The 18179-nt window shown below is 37.9% G+C and overlaps 1 protein-coding gene across 2 annotated transcripts; it reads right to left on the bottom strand.

Annotated features, from left to right (window-relative positions):
• Nucleotides 1-647: 647 nt before the first annotated feature.
• On the bottom strand, nt 648-18150 carry LOC105465476 (radial spoke head component 4A). Of its 2 annotated transcripts, XM_011713923.2 has the most exons (6): nt 17321-18150; nt 11608-11842; nt 6243-6983; nt 4899-5043; nt 4064-4181; nt 648-2249 (listed from the first exon to the last, which is right to left on the bottom strand). In XM_011713923.2, the coding sequence occupies exons 1-6, from the start codon at nt 18004-18006 to the stop codon at nt 2015-2017; spliced, it is 2160 nt and encodes a 719-aa protein (XP_011712225.2). In that variant the 5' UTR covers nt 18007-18150; the 3' UTR covers nt 648-2014. The 2 variants fall into 2 exon arrangements, with proteins under 2 accessions (XP_011712225.2, XP_011712226.2); XM_011713924.3 differs by lacking the exon at nt 4899-5043 and having other exon boundaries at nt 2107-2249; nt 17321-18141.
• Nucleotides 18151-18179: the final 29 nt, after the last annotated feature.

The following is an 18179-nucleotide window of genomic DNA, read 5'->3' as shown; positions in this document are numbered from 1 at the left end:
AGTGGTGCGATCTTGGCTCACTGCAGCCTCCACTTCCTGGGTTCAAGCGATTCTCCTGCCTCAGCCTCACAAGTAGCTGGGATTACAGGCATATGCTATGATACCCAACTAATGTTTGTATTATGTTTGTATTTTTAGTAGAGATGAGGTTTCGCCATGTTGGCCAGGCTGGTCTCAAACTCCTGACCTTAGGTGATCCACCTGCCTTGGCCTCCCAAAGTGCTGGGATTACAGGTTGAGACACTGTGTTACCTGATAATGTGATAACCTCCTAACTGGTCTTCTCTCTCATCCATCTACACTGTAGCAAAATGTTCTCAAATACAAATGTTTGTGTGACTTTCTAGTGTAATCCTCTTCACTGTTCATGGGTAAAATCCAGACTTCCTACACACTATAGCCCTGCTTTGCCCCTGCAGGCTCATCTCTCACCACTTCTTGCAGTTGAAATTTCATTCCTTTCAGCCAAAAGTCCTTTGGCAGGATGCAGCTGATGCCACCAAGAACCTTCTCCCATAGCACTCCACCTGCTGGCTCTTAGAAGTGCTTCCTGACTTGCTGAAGTCTGAAGTCAGTCATCTTAAGTGTTTGACAACAATGTTACTCCAAGTGCAGATCTGTGATCTGCAAACTGAAGGTCTGTGGCAAGGTAAGTACAGATGTTGAGAACTGCTGTGTCATTTTATTTTTAAAAAACAACAGTAATGAATTGGAATTTTTTTTTAACTTACCAAAATTCCTTTATCATAGAATTTGAGAAGCACTGTTCTGTGTTACCTGTAATATTTGTATCATAACACTTGCTAAATTGCAATTGATTTTACATTTCTATTTACCTTTTTATAGTTCTCTCTTCAGTGAAAGCTCTATGATTTCAAGAGTAGTGCCTAATTTTTAGTCATAGCCACAGGTATATCTGGTACATATAGGACTTAAAAATGTTTTTTTAGTGAGGGAAAATAATGTTTTAGAGAAGTAGTGCTAGAGAATATAAGTCAAGTCTCTGGCTGTATCCAGCTAACCATATCTGTGCAAAGCAAATCATTTTTCCCCAATCAGTTCAAATCAATTTCTGTAGGATGAAAGAGGAGTCTGAGAAGACTTTGAGAAGTAACAAAAGGGTTAAAAATTTACCAGCCTGGCTAACATGGTGAAACCCCATCTCTACGAAAAATACAAATAAAGCCAGGCGTAGTGGCGCGCACCTGTAGTCCCAGCTTCTCGGGAGGCTGAGGCAGGAGAAACGCTTGAACCCAGGAGGCAGAGGTGGCAGTGAGCCGAGATTGCACTACTGCACTCTAGCCTGGCGACAGAGACTCTGTCCCAACCACCTCCCCACCAAAAAAATAAAAATAAAATAATTCAGTGTTCCCTACAGTTTTAAGCAGGTGATGGAATTATGATACTATCTCAAGCAGGAAAAATGAATATATATGCTATACAGTGTTTGCACACAATATCACAGTCACGACCATAGGTAATTACAAAGGTTTAAGAATACATGCTGAGATCAGTTCTTAACAAAGGTTAACAATACATTACTTTAGTGACAATATTTTTTGTTTTCATACCCCTTGACACTCTTTAAAAAAGTATTGATGTTTCCAAGAATTTCCTGTGGGTTGTATCTTCCAGTGTTTGTCATATTACAAATTAAACCTGAGACCATTTATTTATTTATTTTAATTGTTTTACCTCACCTGGACCATGTGAAACCTAAGCCCTTTTAAAAACAAAAATGTACAAGCACATATTCCATTATCCATAACCCTCAGAACAATGATGTGATTGCATGTTATTTAGCCTCTGGAAAATCCCATGAGTATCTTTCAATAAAAATGTTAGTATTTCTACATATGAAATTTCAAGCTTGATATTTTCAAGATTGACTTTTGCAGTTGAATAATTTCTGACATGTGTATGTATATACACACACAGAAAAGTGTAAGATTAGTCTCATATAAGGGGTATGTGTGTATCAGTGTCACATAAAACCAGGCTAATTTTATGTTTATTAGTCATAATCATCTTCCTCATCTTCATCTTCCTCAGATTCTTCATTCTCAGCTGCAAGTAGAACTGCTTCTTGTGCAGCCCTGAAAGCTTGCTCCTCCTCCACACTGGGGTCATCCATTTCTGTAATTTCTGGTCCACTGGGGTATTCTTGATAAACTGGTGGTGGAACTGGGGGTGTATAATTGTCTGGACTATACTTATGACCCCAACCTATGTAGAAATTTTCAAACTTTCTGTAAGTAAAAAAAAAAAAAAGGAAAGAAAAAAAGATCATTATATAATTTCTCAGAAAAATGGACCCTTCTGTAATATTAAAGTACTTAGAATATCATGGTCCTATAATTTAAAAAGCAATACATGTAAAATGCTAGAAGTAAAATATTCCTCAATGATTTTTCTACCACAGGGAATTGTTTTCATTCAAACTGCTTAAGCTGGTTAAAAAAAAACTGTGGGACTAGACACTGTTAAAATGTACCCTACACCTAGACCACAAGCAAAAAAAAAAAGCCTTTCTTCCTTCAATTATTTTCAGGGGAGGAAAAAAAAAGTCATTACCTTCCACAAAGTTAGAAAGATTTAAAAATAGCTAACCCTGCAGACTCCTGCCTGGGCAAAGAGTTGGGCTTGTAGTTAGAAACCTATGTGTTACTTTTTTTAGGTATGACCATAGGCAATCACAAAGAGTTTACCTGGCACACCAGACTTGGAGTACAATGCATTGCTGTCTTTATGGGAAGTTGCAGTCAAGGATGCTGGCCCCTTTGGCTAGTCATGCTCTTCAATGTTTGCATTCCTAGACCAAGTGCTTCCATTCCTAGGTCTCTTTATCTGAGGCCTTCAGCAGAGACCTTTCCAACCCCTCCTTTCTCTGCTCTCTGTGCTCAGCACTTTTTCACTTCCAGCCCCTCTCATCCTCCTCTTGGTCTCCAGGTCTGTAAAACTGCAGGAGCCATTTGAGGATTCCCTTGTCAATGAGATGACCCCAGCACCTCCACATCTATGATAGCCATATCTGTGCTGATCCACCTGACTCTCCACTAGAGGGTCATTCCATGGGGGAAAATGGAACGGGGATGTCAAAGCTTTCTCTTGCTTATACTATCACAGTAAATGATTGAAGGCTTAACTCTCATTTTTAGCTTGTTGTGCTTTAATGGCTACTCTAACACCTGGCTGCTCAGCTTTCTCTCCAGATAAGCTAAGCTTCTGACACTGGGTTATTAGGAAAGAAATGGAAACATAAGACAAATAGAAGTATATGTTCTAGGTAAGGGATAAAATTATTTTCAGTGTCCTCTTGATCTTAATTCCTTTGAAAGCGATAGCCTATTTTAATTATCTTTTATCAAGATTTCCAACAAAAATGATCTGAGATTTAAACTAATTTAAATACAGCTTAGAAATACCTCCATTAATCTTCTAAGTGAATGAATAAGTCATTACCCAAATAATCATTGATGAAAAACCATATTTTATTTCAACAAACTGATAATTAAGATGAAAGGGTAGAAGTCCGAATTACTACTTAATGTCCTGAATTTGATGTTTTATTGTGTATCACAGATGTTATTTTAATAAATTTTATGCCAAACACACATAATATGCCAAAGATGCGTTAAAACGATAGTAGCGGCCAGGCATGGTGGCTCAAACATGTAATCCCAGCACTTTGAGAGGCCGAGGGGGGGTGAATCATGAGATCAGGAGTTTGAGGCCAGCCTGGCTAACATGGTGAAACCTCGTATCTACTAAAAAAAAAAAAAATACAAAAATTAGCTGGGCACAGTGGTGCATGCCTGTAATTCCAGCTACTGGGGAGGCTGAGGCAGGAGAATAGTTTGAACCCAGGAGGTGGAGGTTGCAGTGAGCTGAGATCATGCCACTGCACTCCAGCTTGGGTGACAGAGCAAGACTCTGTCTCAAAAAAACAAAACAAAACAACAAGAAGAAAACAATGATAGTAACTTAACATTGTAGTGGTTATTTATAATTTCCAGAGCTTAACTAATCACAGAAATGGCTTTATAAGTGGTCAGATACTTACTTGCCATTGGAGAAGGCATATGCTCCAGGCCAAAGGTTGGATTGAAGGACTGCAATAGCATATTGTGGAATGAGATTTGAGGATAACCGTGTTGTCCAAGGGGGTATATTCTGAATCTCTGGAACCCAAAGAGAAATGCAAAAGCTTAATTCCTGACTAGACAAGAATCTACTGTGTAAGCTATTTTTTAAATCCACACATGCATGCACAAACACAGATACACACATATTTGATATAGACAGGAAAAACAGCAGCAGCTTAACAAAATCAGGAGGGTACTTCATGAATGTTTTGGAACAATGGAATTTGAAATATATATCTCCATTTTTGCAACCAAGACAAGAAGTTTTATTAAGGGAAAGGAGGCTTGTGTGGTAGAGTGAGTAGTATTTGATGGCCTAATGAAAGGTATATTATTATTAATGAGATCAAGGGTTGCAAGCACAAATACTCCAAAACTGAAGGGAAAGAAATAATATAGGAATGAGAGTAGAGTTTTTAAAAACCAGGACCAAGAATATTTATGCCATTTGTTTATGGTCTGCAGAATGCAAGACAAGAATAATAAAGGAGACAATTGTCAGCATTTCCAGAAAGCGCTACAGCCAACTTATGTTTCCTCTCTACATGACTCCTTCAACCTCTGTCAGACAACATTGATGTGGCCAGCTATATTCTTCACTCCCTATCATCCCAGAACACGAATGGGAAGAGGATGAGACCTTGGCTCTTGTTCACTTTTTAGAGCTTTCCAACTCTCATATTTACTATATAACACACATAGTATATTATGTTGTTTGTGTGTCTGTGTGTGATAATAGTTATGTAAAATAACCTAAATCTTCAGAGATTGGTGTCAAAAGAGGAGGTCCCACTTCCTGTTCTATGTAGTCAGGCTCTTCTTTTTCTTCATCTTCTTCCTCTCCTTCCTCCTCTTCTTCCTCGTTTTTTTGTATGGAGTTGAACCAATTACAGCGACCCTAGGAATGAATGTTGCAAGATTTAGTAGTCTAATGGGGACCTTAAAATTTCAGAACATTCATTTGAATTGATCAGGATGAAGCATCACTCTGGGAATTTAATCGATTATTCATTCATTCAATTCTATGTACATTTTCCAAGTGCTAGTTTCATCTAGGTTGTTTCAAGGAAAAAGCCATGCTATTTATTTTGAGAATTTGCCAAATTCTTGAAGTCACAGAATGTGTATTTTAAAATTATCACTTATATTTTAAAATTAGCAGAACCTTAGTGAAAAAGGTAAGAGTGTTATTTTACTGGTTTGTGGTAAATAATCTATGAGAGAGCTGAAGCTATTATGATAATTATTATTAACAATAACATTTAAATGTGGTAATAAGATTATTTATGGAGGTTTAGGGTTTATAATGTCTCATTTAGTTAACTCTTATGTAGAGAAAGCTAAGAGTATCTCTTATCTAGATCAAAGTATAATGAAGATTTTCTACCTGCAGATGAGGTAGTATAGCACAAGGGTTAAGTGGATGCACTGGGTCCATTCTGTGCAGTCTCACATCTGATTCTGTTCCTTATTAGCTATGTTCCTTTTGTCACATTTCCTAAACTCTCTGTTTCTATGTCCTCATCTGAAAATTGAGGATAATAATACTGTTTCATGGGGTTGTTGTAAAGATTAAATCTTATACACACACACACACACAAACACACGCACACCTGGAACAATAGGTGTTACATAACTGCTATATAGCACTGTTACTTTGTTTTTCGTTTTTGTTATAATCCCTTACTGTTCTTGACATAAAAGCTACATGTATTATAGAGATAAAATTAAAGAACTGTTTTCAAAATTAATGTACCCATCTATATTAAACATATAAAAAAATTGCGTAATTGCAGAACACACAAATCTAAATCTGTACATCATTTGTCAAATGTTCCACAGAAGAATGTGTTTTATTTTCAAATAGAAAATAAAGTCTGCTTGGAGATCCCTGGGACCTTCAGTTATATAGACAATTATATAGACACCGGAATTTTATATTACTCTGCATTTTTGGCTGTGTTTTTAATTATCTCTTTTCCTGCCTATTAAATAGAATCCAAAGGCCTTTATTTTGTGTATCTTCATGCATTATAGTGATAATTTAATGAATATTTGCTTAATTACCTGATAAATTGAGAACTGCAAAGCTCCTACCTGAGAGAGAATATGCTGTACATGATGAACCCAATTGGATAGGGATTCTACTAGATCAATCACTTGGATGCCTTCGAAATCAGGGTTTTCCTCAAAGCTATTTTGCCCACCTTCTACCTCTTCTTCTTCCTCTCCTTCCTCTTCACCAAACTGATAAAATCCTAGAGGACTGACGTGGGTTCCTGCTGAAATTCGGGCAATTTGCGCTCGTAAATAATTACTCTCATTTCCTGGGAAAGGTGGGTAGCTTATGACGGGAGCATCCAATCGCCCAGTGAAAAATTTCTTGATTTTTCTTGCAATTACAATTTGTGCAGGTATAACTGGTGGTAACTTCACCCATGGTCTTCCTGGTTCATTGCAAACAAAATAGACATATTTGTTGGCACCTGTTCTACTTTCTTCTTTTGGTATAGCCTGTGGGGCCTTGTAAAAGGATTTTGGTAATTCATCTTCCTCATCTTCATCAGCTTCACTTTCTCCATTGTCCCTCTCTTCAGCCACATCTTCCTCTTCCACTTCCTCCTCATCTTCCCCCTCACGAAACTCCACTTCAGCTACAATATAATTCATTTCCAGACCCAAGATCTTTCCCCAGAAGCGGCATCTTTGGATTGGGTGGGTGTCAGTAAGCTGTTTGAGGGCAAGAAATATGCGGTATGTCTCATCTGTGCCCAAACCAACTCCAGCTTGTTCAAAATAAAAAGCTGACTCCATTACATTTGGAAGAGCGTTTTCTGCCTGCAGAAACAAATGCTGTGGTTAAAATTTATCGATAAGACAAATGCTTGCTTCCCTTGTCTTTTTTATGTATCTTGATATTCTACTTTCTCCACCACTTCTTTGACATTTCTCTCAAGATTTAGATCAAATTGGCTGGGCACGGTGGTTCACACCTGTAATCCCAGCACTTTGGGAGGCTGAGGTGGGTGGATCACCTGAGCTCAGGAGTTCAAGACCAGCCTGGCCAACATGGTGAGACCCCCGTCTCTAATAGAAACAAAAAAATTAGCTGGGCATGGTGGTGCCTGCCTGTAGTACCAGCTACTTGGGAGGCTGAGGCAAGAGGATCACTTGAACCCAGGAGGAGGAGGTTGCAGTGAGCTGAGATTGCACCACTGCATTCCAGCCTAGGCAACAGAGTGAGACTTCATGTCAAAAAACAAAAATACTTAGATCAAAGTATGATAATTCCTGAATATCGGTTCTTCTCTCATTATTTATAAATGTAGCTTCTCTTGTATCTTATACTCATTAATGTATAATAGCTACCTTGTTTATGTGCATATCTTAGGTAGAGAAAATTTAATAATCAGTATGAATAATAAAAATTCAACATTCCTGTTTTATAAAAAATATTTAAGTGACTCCCTTACTATCCTAAAATAAGATGTAGAATAACTATGTACACATATATTTAGAACAAAATATGGTTTTACATATGTCTATATTACTATATATCTTTAAAAATAATAAACATTTATTAAGTGCATGGTTTTATATATATAGGACCACTAAAAATTAATATAGTATCCTGTGTAATGTAATGTATGGAATAAATAAAAGGAACATATAATAAAGTACTCATGTCTATACTTGAAGCCATAATGTAGTCAGATGCTCCTCCTACTTATAATAAATTATTTTGAATTTAAAATGAGAGAAATAAAAAAATTCCACAAAAGAAATACAGAGAAATGAATAAGCAGAGTCTCAAATGAACCATAGAAACACATTTGTGAAGGCTGGGCATGGTGGCTCACGTCTGTGATCCCAGCACTTTGGGAGGCCGAGTCAGGCAGATCACAAGCAAGACCATCCTGACTAACATGGTGAAACTCCATCTTTACTAAAAACACAAAAAATTAGCCGGGTGTGGTGGCGGGCACCTGTAGTCCCAGCTATTCGGGAGGCTGAGACAGGAGGGTGGCGTGAACCCGACAGGCAGAGCTCACAGTAAGCCGAGATCACGCCACTGCACTCCAACCTGGATCACAGAGAGAGACTCCATCTCAAAAAAAAATAGAAGAAAGAAAGAAAAAGAAACACATTTGTGAAAAAGTAGGAAAGAACTTCAACTATAGGTCAAGAAAACTTGCAAGACAAACCTTGACCCTCAAGATGAAGAACTTGAGAGCTCTGCTATTCTTACAAATGATATGCTATTATTTATATTATAATTGTAGTGTCAAAATAAGTATAATGACTTTTTTAAATCCTCATCGCCTTGATGTAGGATTGCAAAAGTCTTTCCTTGACATTTGCTGTACCTATCCTATTTGGCCCTTTAGAACTATTTCATCTTAAGTCTCTTTAATTGCTCCCTTATTTCTTGAGCTCCAAATGTTGATGTTGTTAAAATATCCTTTTCACTTATCGCATCTCTCAACACTTTATGCTTGGAAGAGTTCTCCACACCACTTCAAGTGATAAGTGGCTGTTTAAAGTTTCTTTAACTCTGATTTTCTTCCATATTCTACACATATTTCTAGCCACTTCTGATAAATTTCACTTAAGTATTCTAAAAATACCTCAGTTTAATATTTAATTCACGTTTCTCTCAAAGTTTTCTCTTTTTTCTATGTACTCTTTCTTCACCAGTGACATCTCAGTTTCTCACACCAGAAAGTTTGGTCATCTTTGTTTCCTCTGACTTCCTTGACCTTCAATATTTAAGTAGTTAGATTCCTATTGATTCTAGCACATAAAAATTTGTTGGCATTATGTCCTCCTCTTGTATTCATTTATACTGCATTAGTCACCATCCTCACTACTTGTGCTATAGCAGAAGGCTTCTAACGCTCTCCTCCCGGCCCCATTCTACCTTTCTTTTTTCATTATCTTTCATATTATGATCAGAGTTATCTTTCTAAACCAAAAGTCAGACCATGCTATTCTCTATTTAAAAACTTCTTACTGTTTACAAGAAAGAAGTTACTTATCAACGCACAAAGAACAGTCTGGCTTTAAGCACTCTGTTTGCTTCATTTCCATCAATCACTCCCTCAAACCCACACTTGACTTTTCCAAACATCAAATAATCTTTCCTGATTATTTTATTGTTCTTTTTTCTAAGAATTTAATTTCTAAGAGTCTTCACCTGGTGAACTCCTGCTTATCCTTCATGGCCCAAATGAAATATTACCTCCACTAAAAAGCCTTGCCCAATTACCAATAGCAGAGTTAGTTGTTCCATTCTGTCATTTATCATGTTGTCAAAACAATATAATAATAATTGCTACTATTAAGTTCCTATTATAGGCCAAATCCTTTATATATACTACCTCCACCCCTCAGGTTTTTGCCATTTGATTGTCCTTAAGGCTTGGAAAGTTTAGCCTCTTGCTCAAAATCACACAACTAGCAAGCTAGTTGAACTAGGATTCTAACTCAGATCTGGCTAACTCCAAAGCCCATGTTTACTCCATCAAATGAGGCTAGCTCTTTATTGCATTAATCAAATGGCTTTCCAGTCTTTTTTTGCCTTTTTCTAAATTGTAAGCAACTTAAAGTCAGAAAAGTATTTTTCCCATGTGTATCTCAGTACTCGGAATGCAGTAGTCACATTGTGTATCAATAAATGGGTGAATGAATAAATGAATGCTGAAGACTAAGCAAATGAATTCTGGTGTGGTTAAAGGCAGGAATAAAAACATGAACACTCTAAACGTAAGTCAGGGACAGGGTTGGTCATGTAGTTCATATTTCAATGCATCGGAGAGACCTCTCTGTCTATCTGTTCCTGCATCTTTCTACTTTCTGAGGTGGAGCTTTTAATCTTCACCTGATGACTCAGCTGTTCCAGGCTGTAAAGCCAATCTTATCCCTTATGAGGAAGATTTATGGAATCTAGTTAAAGGGCCCAGGTCCCATGATCAAAACAGCTTATTTGTATTCTCACCCCATATCCTAGTTTTAGGACGCAAAGTCCTACCTTGTAATGCTGTGCCTATAAAGGGCACCCATTCTTACCCTGAAGTCTGAAGTTTCTTTGATTAACTCCTGCATGAGAATGCCTGCCTATCTGCCTCATCTCCATATGCTGTTCACTCCCAGACTCATCATCACTGGATATGGCTACAGAACCAACTGCCACCTTGTTGAAACTGTCCAATGTCAACTCCTTGACACCTATCACCTGTTCCTTTTGTATGAGTACTACAGATCTTACTGTCAGTTAGCTCTCTCCTCGTAGGCTGCTTAGCCTAGAGACAGCATCTACTGTCTCTCTTCTCTCTTCCCTGACAGAGTGCTATTTTGAAAATACCTTACTCCAAACATCAAATTTGAAAGTATATAGACACATCTTAAATAATCTAGTGGTAACAGAACGTAAGTTCAGCAGATGTGTACAAATTACAAGTATATGAGTATTTAGGAAACAGAATAGCCAATACTATTATGAAATATTTGAAATTAAAATTTCTTTGATATATAAGATTTTATTCTCTAATTATAGCTTTTTTCAATCTCTGTCACCAACTCCAAATATTTTCAACATTTTGTCTATGACGATTTAAAAAAGCATTTTACTCCTCTCCTCTTGTATTACGTCCCATTGATGTAATATACATAATATCAAGTCATAACATAAGGAGCTTGTCTTAAAAGAAAATACAAATGACATTAGAAGTGCTTCTGAATTTTCTAATAAATATGCAACTGGATTTAAAACCTGATTTTTAATTATCTAACATTTATTCATTATTCAACAAATCTTTAGCAAAAGATAGCTGTACATCTAGATCTGCACCAGGCACCTTGGAGAATATAAAATGTGAAGAAATGCTTTTCTCTAATATTAAGAAACTTAGCATACAAACCTATAACAATCTGTTTTAGCTTGCAAAATACTAAAACACAGTATGATAAAACAAGAAATCCCTAATCAAGGAAATGACTAGTGTGAAATGAGGTTGACTAAAGAAGGCTTGAAATACTTTCCAAAAATAAGATGCAAATACTATGTAAGAAGCTATAAAGGCCAGGTGCAGTGGCTCACTCCTGTAATCCCAACATTCTGGGAGGCCAAGGTAGGCAGATCACTTGAGGTCAGGAGTTTGAGACCAGCCTGGCCGATATGGCGAAACCCCATCTCTACTAAAAATACAAAAATTAGCTGGGCATGGTGGCACGTGCCTGAAGTCCCAGCTACTCAGGAGGCTGAGGGAGGAGAATCGCTTGACCCTGAGAGGTAGAGGCTGCAGTGAGCCAGGATCGTGCCATTGTACTCCAAGCCTGGGCACCTGTCTAAAAAAAAAAAAAAAAAGCTATAAAATACAGTTGGTATGAATTTAAAGCCACAGCTATTCATCCCAAATAAAATCCTAAGATTTAATTATTAAAATTTATAGTAGTGACTTACTATTTCATCTTCCAATTCTTGGTCAACTCCTTCCAAATGTCCCTGGAGAAAAAGAGCCTTTTGCTTTTCTGCTATTTCATATGTTGGAAGCATCTCATTCTCATTGTGGAGTGCATCAAATTTTTTACTAAAATGTGCCATCTTCACATCTTGGCTAATATTTTCAAAGATGTCGACAGCATTTTCAGGACGCTCATTTAATATCTTGGTCAACATATTAGAAAGATGATCATATCTATCCAAACAGAAAATTCCAGATAATATACATGTCAAGAGCATTTGAAGAAGCATTTTTCTTTGACATTTCTGAGGTCATTAGATAAATATAGACGTTAAATGAAAAACAAAAAAAGAAAAAATATAGCTTAGGTCAATTAATATAAAGTAGGCAATTATTGAACAGCTATTTGCAGACTCAGTTTGTTTTTAGGGAACTTCAACAACTGAAAGTCTTCAGAGATTTTCAGTGGATAACACTTAAGGTAATTTCTACTATGCCAGAAATAACTTATCCTAGAGTTTTCCTCAGGAAATGATTCTAATATAATAAGGATGTTTAAGTTATTAAGGAAAAACATTTTAGAGCATGATACATATTCCACATCAGGTACATTTTCACATTTTATTTCTGAAATTACAATCTTTTGGTTATATATTTAAAAGTGATTAACATTATTTTTCACTGTTTACTATAACTTCTTTTCCATTCCCCTTCCCCTGCCCTCACCCAATCCAATTTGATTTCTAATCCTGTTGACTCTGTCTTTAAGATCTGTTCTCTTTCTTTCCATTTTTTTTTAAAAGCCAATTGGTACTTCAGTGTTTCTCAGAGCATCTTGCATTTCATATTGTAACATCCACTTACACACAACAAAAAAGTGCCATTAAATATTACTTACCTTTATTGAAATGTGATACAATCTAACATTTTGTTCTATTCTATTACAAACACTGCCCTAGATTTTTATTTCACAACTGAATTAGTGAAATTGCCTCTATCCTCTCAGTAATTTATTACATTTTATATAGAACTGCTAGTGTTTGCTTTTTCAAATACCAGAATTACAAAGTGAATGTTAAGAGGCCAAAATGTCTGTCAAAGTGTTCCTGTGTCCTGTCAAAGTGCTCTTTTCTTGAGAAAAAACTCCTCTGTTCAATGTGGAAATTTGTATAAATTCCTTCTATGGTGGATACGCATTGTATCTCTCCAACTTTGTTTCTAATTATTAGTTCATTTAGACCTTCTAATAAAATTACTTTCATATATTTGCTAAGTTCTACCTGGGAGCTTTTGCTTGCTGTGAACCATATATATAATTTCTCTAAAAAAATAATTTAAAACTCCTTTCATTCTTAGGGACTTAGCACTCAAGTCATTCCCCAAAATCATCCTTCCCTGGTTCAGAGGGGTTCTTCCTGAGAACAATGATATGCTGCTCTGAAATGTTATTACATTATATATTTCCTATTCAGCAACTGCAGTAGGTTCTTCACGGCCAAGATTAGGATTTTGTATATCTCCTCTCTTATTATAGTGAAACAAAATAAACAGTTGTTCAATAATTGCCTACTTTCTATTAATTGACCCAAGCTATATTTTTTGCTTTTTCTTTTTCATTTAATGTCTATATTTATCTAATGACCTCAGAAATGTCAAAGAAAAATATGTATATTATATGGGAGATCAATGTAAAGGGCAGTTAAAAATATTATACAGTATTTGAAGAATATAAAATTCCTTCCTCAAATAATTCTTGTAAATGAACAGAAATGTTTTGACTAGGAGTTTCTTTAAAACTTCATCAAGCTTCCTTAATATTCATGCACTGTTGAAACTCATGGAGAAGGCTGGGCGCAGTGGCTGCCTGTAATCCCAGCACTTTGGGAGCCAGAGGTGGGTGAACCACCGGAGGTCAGGAATTTACGACCAGCCTAACCAACATGGTAAAACCCCGTCTCTATTAAAAAAAACAAAAATTAGTCAGGTGTGGTGGCAGGCACCTGTAATTCCAGCTACTTGGGAGGCTGAGTCAGGAGAATCACTTGAACCCGGGAGGCGGAGGTTGCAGTAAGCAAGATCATGCTACTGCACTCCAGCATGAGTGACAAAGTGAGACTCCGTCTCGAAAAGAAAAGAAAAAGAAAACTCATGGAGAAGACTCCAGACGAAAAACACTGTTGGTTATCGGGCAATAGCTGGGTTAATAATGAAAGGGTTTGATCTGCTTCAATAGCAGATGTGGATGGCATCAAATTAGGGACTCTCAATCCAAATTTTCATTTTATTTTTCAGGTTTCAATATAATGCATATATGTGTTTTATTCAAGTCCACACCTGAAAATGCCTTTGTGTCAAATTATGAAATATATGCATTAGGTTTTCATTTACAATTATAGTTTTTTCTATTAGGGAGGATTAACAATTTATTTTTTTAATGGAAGAAAAGGAGCAAGCAATTCTTTCCTATAGCCTTTTAATTCAATGACGAAAAACCATTTTCAGATTCCATATTTCAGTCAAAGATTGTTTAAATTGCCATGAAAAATAGCTTTTATGGCTGTCAAATTAGATCTGCATATAAGAGATGGAGTTAAAGTCATCTTTTACTAAACAATTTTGAACTGCAGGCACTAAAGTACTTAGAGGATAGCAGTGAATATTATGGAAGATATTCACTTATTACCTCAGAGACAGCATTTGGAAATAAAATTAAATTTAGATATGTAAGTAATATCAATTATAAAATATAAAATAATTCAATAAAGAAAAAGTTCTCATGTTTTTGCATTCAGTTTTAAATTGTTAGTGAACTCACAAGTATTTGTAATGTATTCCTTTGCAATTTTAATAGTTTGTAAATTCATGCTTGTTATCTAACATAGGGCAATATGTCAAGAAGTTTATATCAGAAATTCAAGTAGAATCCACTACAGGGTAGCAAATTACATTCTTGCAGCTTAAGTAAATTGTAGTTTAAAATATTAACTAATAGGCTGGGTGTGGTGGCTCACGCCTGTAATCCCAACACTTTGGGAGGCAGAGGCAGGCGGATCATGAAGTCAGGAGATCGAGACTATCCTGGCTAACATAGTGAAACCACGTCTCTACTAAAAATACAAAAAAAAAAAATTAACTGGGTGTGGTGGCGGGCGCCTGTAGTCCCAGCTACTCGGGAGGCTGAGGCAGGAGAATAGCGTGAACCTGGGAGGCAGAGCTTACAGTGAGCCAAGATCGTGCTACCGCACTCCATCCTGGGGGACAGAGCGAGACTCTGTCTCAAAAAAAAAAAAAAAAAAATTAACTAATAAATAGTATTTCAAACTGATCTCACATTTCATGAGATTTCTCACATCATACATTAATGTTTTTATTCATTAGACTTTACAATTTTATCTCCTATATCTTAAAGCCTAGTAATAGCTGCAAATATTTGCCACAATGTATACTCAGTAGGCATTTAATTAGTATTTACTGATTAATCAGGAAGCACCCCAATAGATTATGGTGAAAACTTGGGAATTATGATTTATATACATTGGTTTTCATGCATAGTTTCTGACTTGTAAGTCTCATACCACTTTTCATTTCTCCCCAAGATAGGCCTTAGAAACAAAGTATACTCTAACCTTTCTCCATGTCTGGCCATAATGAAATTCTCTAACCTACTTTGTCTGATTGACGGTCATAAGACCCGCATTTCAAAAGAGGTCCTGCTCCATATCAAGGAGGAAAGAATGCTCCACAGAGAGGCCAAGAAGAATCTGGATAGGCCTTGCTGGGTCTCCCCACTCAGTCTCTTAGCATTAGATTTTACCCCTGTAAGTCACATTTCTACACAGTCATCAATCATGCCTATCCAATAACATCTCCATAAAAGACCCAAGAGAACAGGTTTCGGGGAGCATCTGCCAGCTGAACACATGGAGGTTGCTGGAGGGTGGCCTTCCCAGAGAGGGCATGGAAGCTTTGCACTCCTTACCCAATACCTCTTCATATGCATCCTTTGTAATATCCTTTATAATAAGCCAGTAATATTAGTGTTTCCCTGAGTTCTGTGAGCCACTCTAGCACATCAGTCGAACCCAAGGAGGGAGTTGTGGTTGGTCAGAAGCACAGGTTAATCAGCCTGGGGCTTGTGATTGGCATTGGAAGTGTGGGGAAGTCTTGTGGGATTGAGCCCTCAACCTGTGGGATCTGACGCTGTCTCCAGGTGGATATGTCAGAATTGAATCAGAGGACACCTAGTTGGTGCCCACTGCAGAAGTGATTGCTTGCTTGTGGATAGGAAAACAGAATCCCAAACATTCTGTCACAGAAGTCTTCTGTGTTGAGGCTGGGCGCAGTGGCTCATGCCCGTAATCCCAGTTACTTGGGAGGCTGAGGTAGGAGAATCACTTGAACCCAGGAGGCAGAGGCTGCAATGAGCCGAGATGGTGCCACTACACTCCAGCCCGGGCGACAAAGCAGACTCTGTCTCAAAACAAAGACAAAACCAACAGCAACAACAAGAAGTCTTCTATGTTGGTTGTTGTAGAGTGAAAGAATATAAAAAGCATTCATTTCTTCTTACTCGATTAATAGTTGCTGGCATTGTGCTACCACTAAGTATATAGTGGTATACAAAATTCCGAGTCCCTACCCTCTGGGGGCCTGCAATCTAGTGGGAGAGTCAGATAATCAAATATAAGTCTATCTCTCTGTATATACAATTATAAATGACATTAAATGCTATGAAGAAAAAGAATAAGCTTTTTAGTAGTGTTCCATGGAAGTTGAGTTCCGAAGAATGAGGAGCCAGCCAGACAAAGACTTAGAAAAGAAGCCTTCTGGGCCCAGGGAACAGCCATGGGGCTGGAGCTTAGTGATGGAGGGAGAGGTAAGAGTCCCTAAGTGTTGTCAGCCACTGGAATCTTGAGCAAATTAGGTTCTCCATGACTTGGTCTCCTCATTTACAAAAACAAGTGAGTTGTATTAGATGTTTTCCAAAATCCCTTCTAGCCCTAAAATACTATTGACCCCTATCATTATGTAACTCTGGAAGCAAAAATCTATAGCAATCTACATTGTCGTAAGTTCTAAAATTAAAGCTATAATGGGATGGGCAGAACATATGTAGACTATTGATCATCACATTTTAAGAGACTTGGATAAAATGGCATGTGTTCCAGGTGGCTTGTATAGTGACCAGTTCTCCTAGTTTGTGAGGACTAAGGGGTTTCTTAGGATAAAGAACTTTCAGCGCTCAGCCAAACTGAGATGGTGGTCACCCTAGCACAGCCTGGGTTGGGAACTCAAAAGCCATGCAAGCCATAGCATCTACAGATGAGAGACATATGATTGCTTTCACTGGTAGACAGTTATTTTTCACAAGTATCCTGGAGAGATGCTTGGACTTTATGGTCTTTATGATATCTTTCAAGCCCGAGACTCCATAATTCCTAAGTTTTATTTTTTGTGTATGCCTAGGATCTTTGAAGAAGCTGCAGGAAAAGCAAAAAAAAAAAAAAAAAGGTTAAGAAAAAGAAGGCATAAGAATCTCCATTAATGACCTGTTGAGTCATGTGATCCAGACTTATGTCATTAACTCTCTTTTACTAATACAATCTTTTCAAATATATTTTGATTCACTCACAGAAACACACTCTCACACAGAGATACTCACACACCCTCTTGCTTTGCCAAACTTTTATCTTTTTTCCCTCTGAGACTTACAGATTAAAGCCCGACTTGCTATTAGTCTTCAGCAGGTAAGCCTTAGCATTCTGAATGGCGGTCTCAAGCATGCTGGGGGCCCCTTCAGAGCCCCCAGGCGCAGGCAGCTGTAAATCACAGTCACTGTTTGAGTCTGCCTCCTGAAAAACGTCAAATCTCAGCTCTTTCTGTTTAGCATTGTTATAGCTCACGTCCCTTGGTCCACACGGGTGGGGTTTGGGTTGCTGAGACTGTTGAAAGGTGTTTCGCTCTGACTGGCTTGTGTGAAGAGGAACTGATTCTCTTTTATCAGATGATTGTTCCAAAGGATCAGGATAAGGTGTTCCAGCTTCAGGAATCACACTCGTGGTCCTGTGTGACTGAGGTGGTGCCGCGAGGTCTTGTCTGGCCGGAGCCGGGGGAGAAGGAGTGGAAGAGGGCTCCCGCCGAGAGAGAGGAGCGGGTGATGATGTTTCTGGCCCCGCGGGGCCACCCAGAGGCGTCCTGGCTCTAGACTGGGGGCTCCAAGGACGGCTGCTTCGGGACTGGCGTCCAGTTTCTGGCCCCTGCTTCGCCTCCAAGGGCTCAGACGACTCAGGCTCAGAATATTGGGGAGAAGCTGCTGTCTTTCCTTCCCATGACCGCCTTGCTTCCCCTAGTTTTTCTTGGTTTTCTTTTTCTTGCTTCGGGGAGGTTGAGTCTTCCATGGAAGCAGTTCGAGAAAAAATGTTCTGGATGAAAGGGGCGTGAAAATATGGAAGAAGGCAACTCAGTTCAGTTACTTTGCCGCGGTCTCTTAAGCGATTTCTGGGTCCTGGTTGCTCTGTAAGTTGCTGCGTCCTATCTCCATAGCAACCCCAGGCCGGGTTCCTCTCAGAAA

Source organism: Macaca nemestrina, chromosome 5, assembly GCF_043159975.1.
Source record: "Macaca nemestrina isolate mMacNem1 chromosome 5, mMacNem.hap1, whole genome shotgun sequence".
Taxonomy (NCBI): domain Eukaryota; kingdom Metazoa; phylum Chordata; class Mammalia; order Primates; family Cercopithecidae; genus Macaca; species Macaca nemestrina.
Note: the sequence above shows the minus strand (reverse complement) of the source record. Positions and strands in the feature narration are given on the sequence as shown.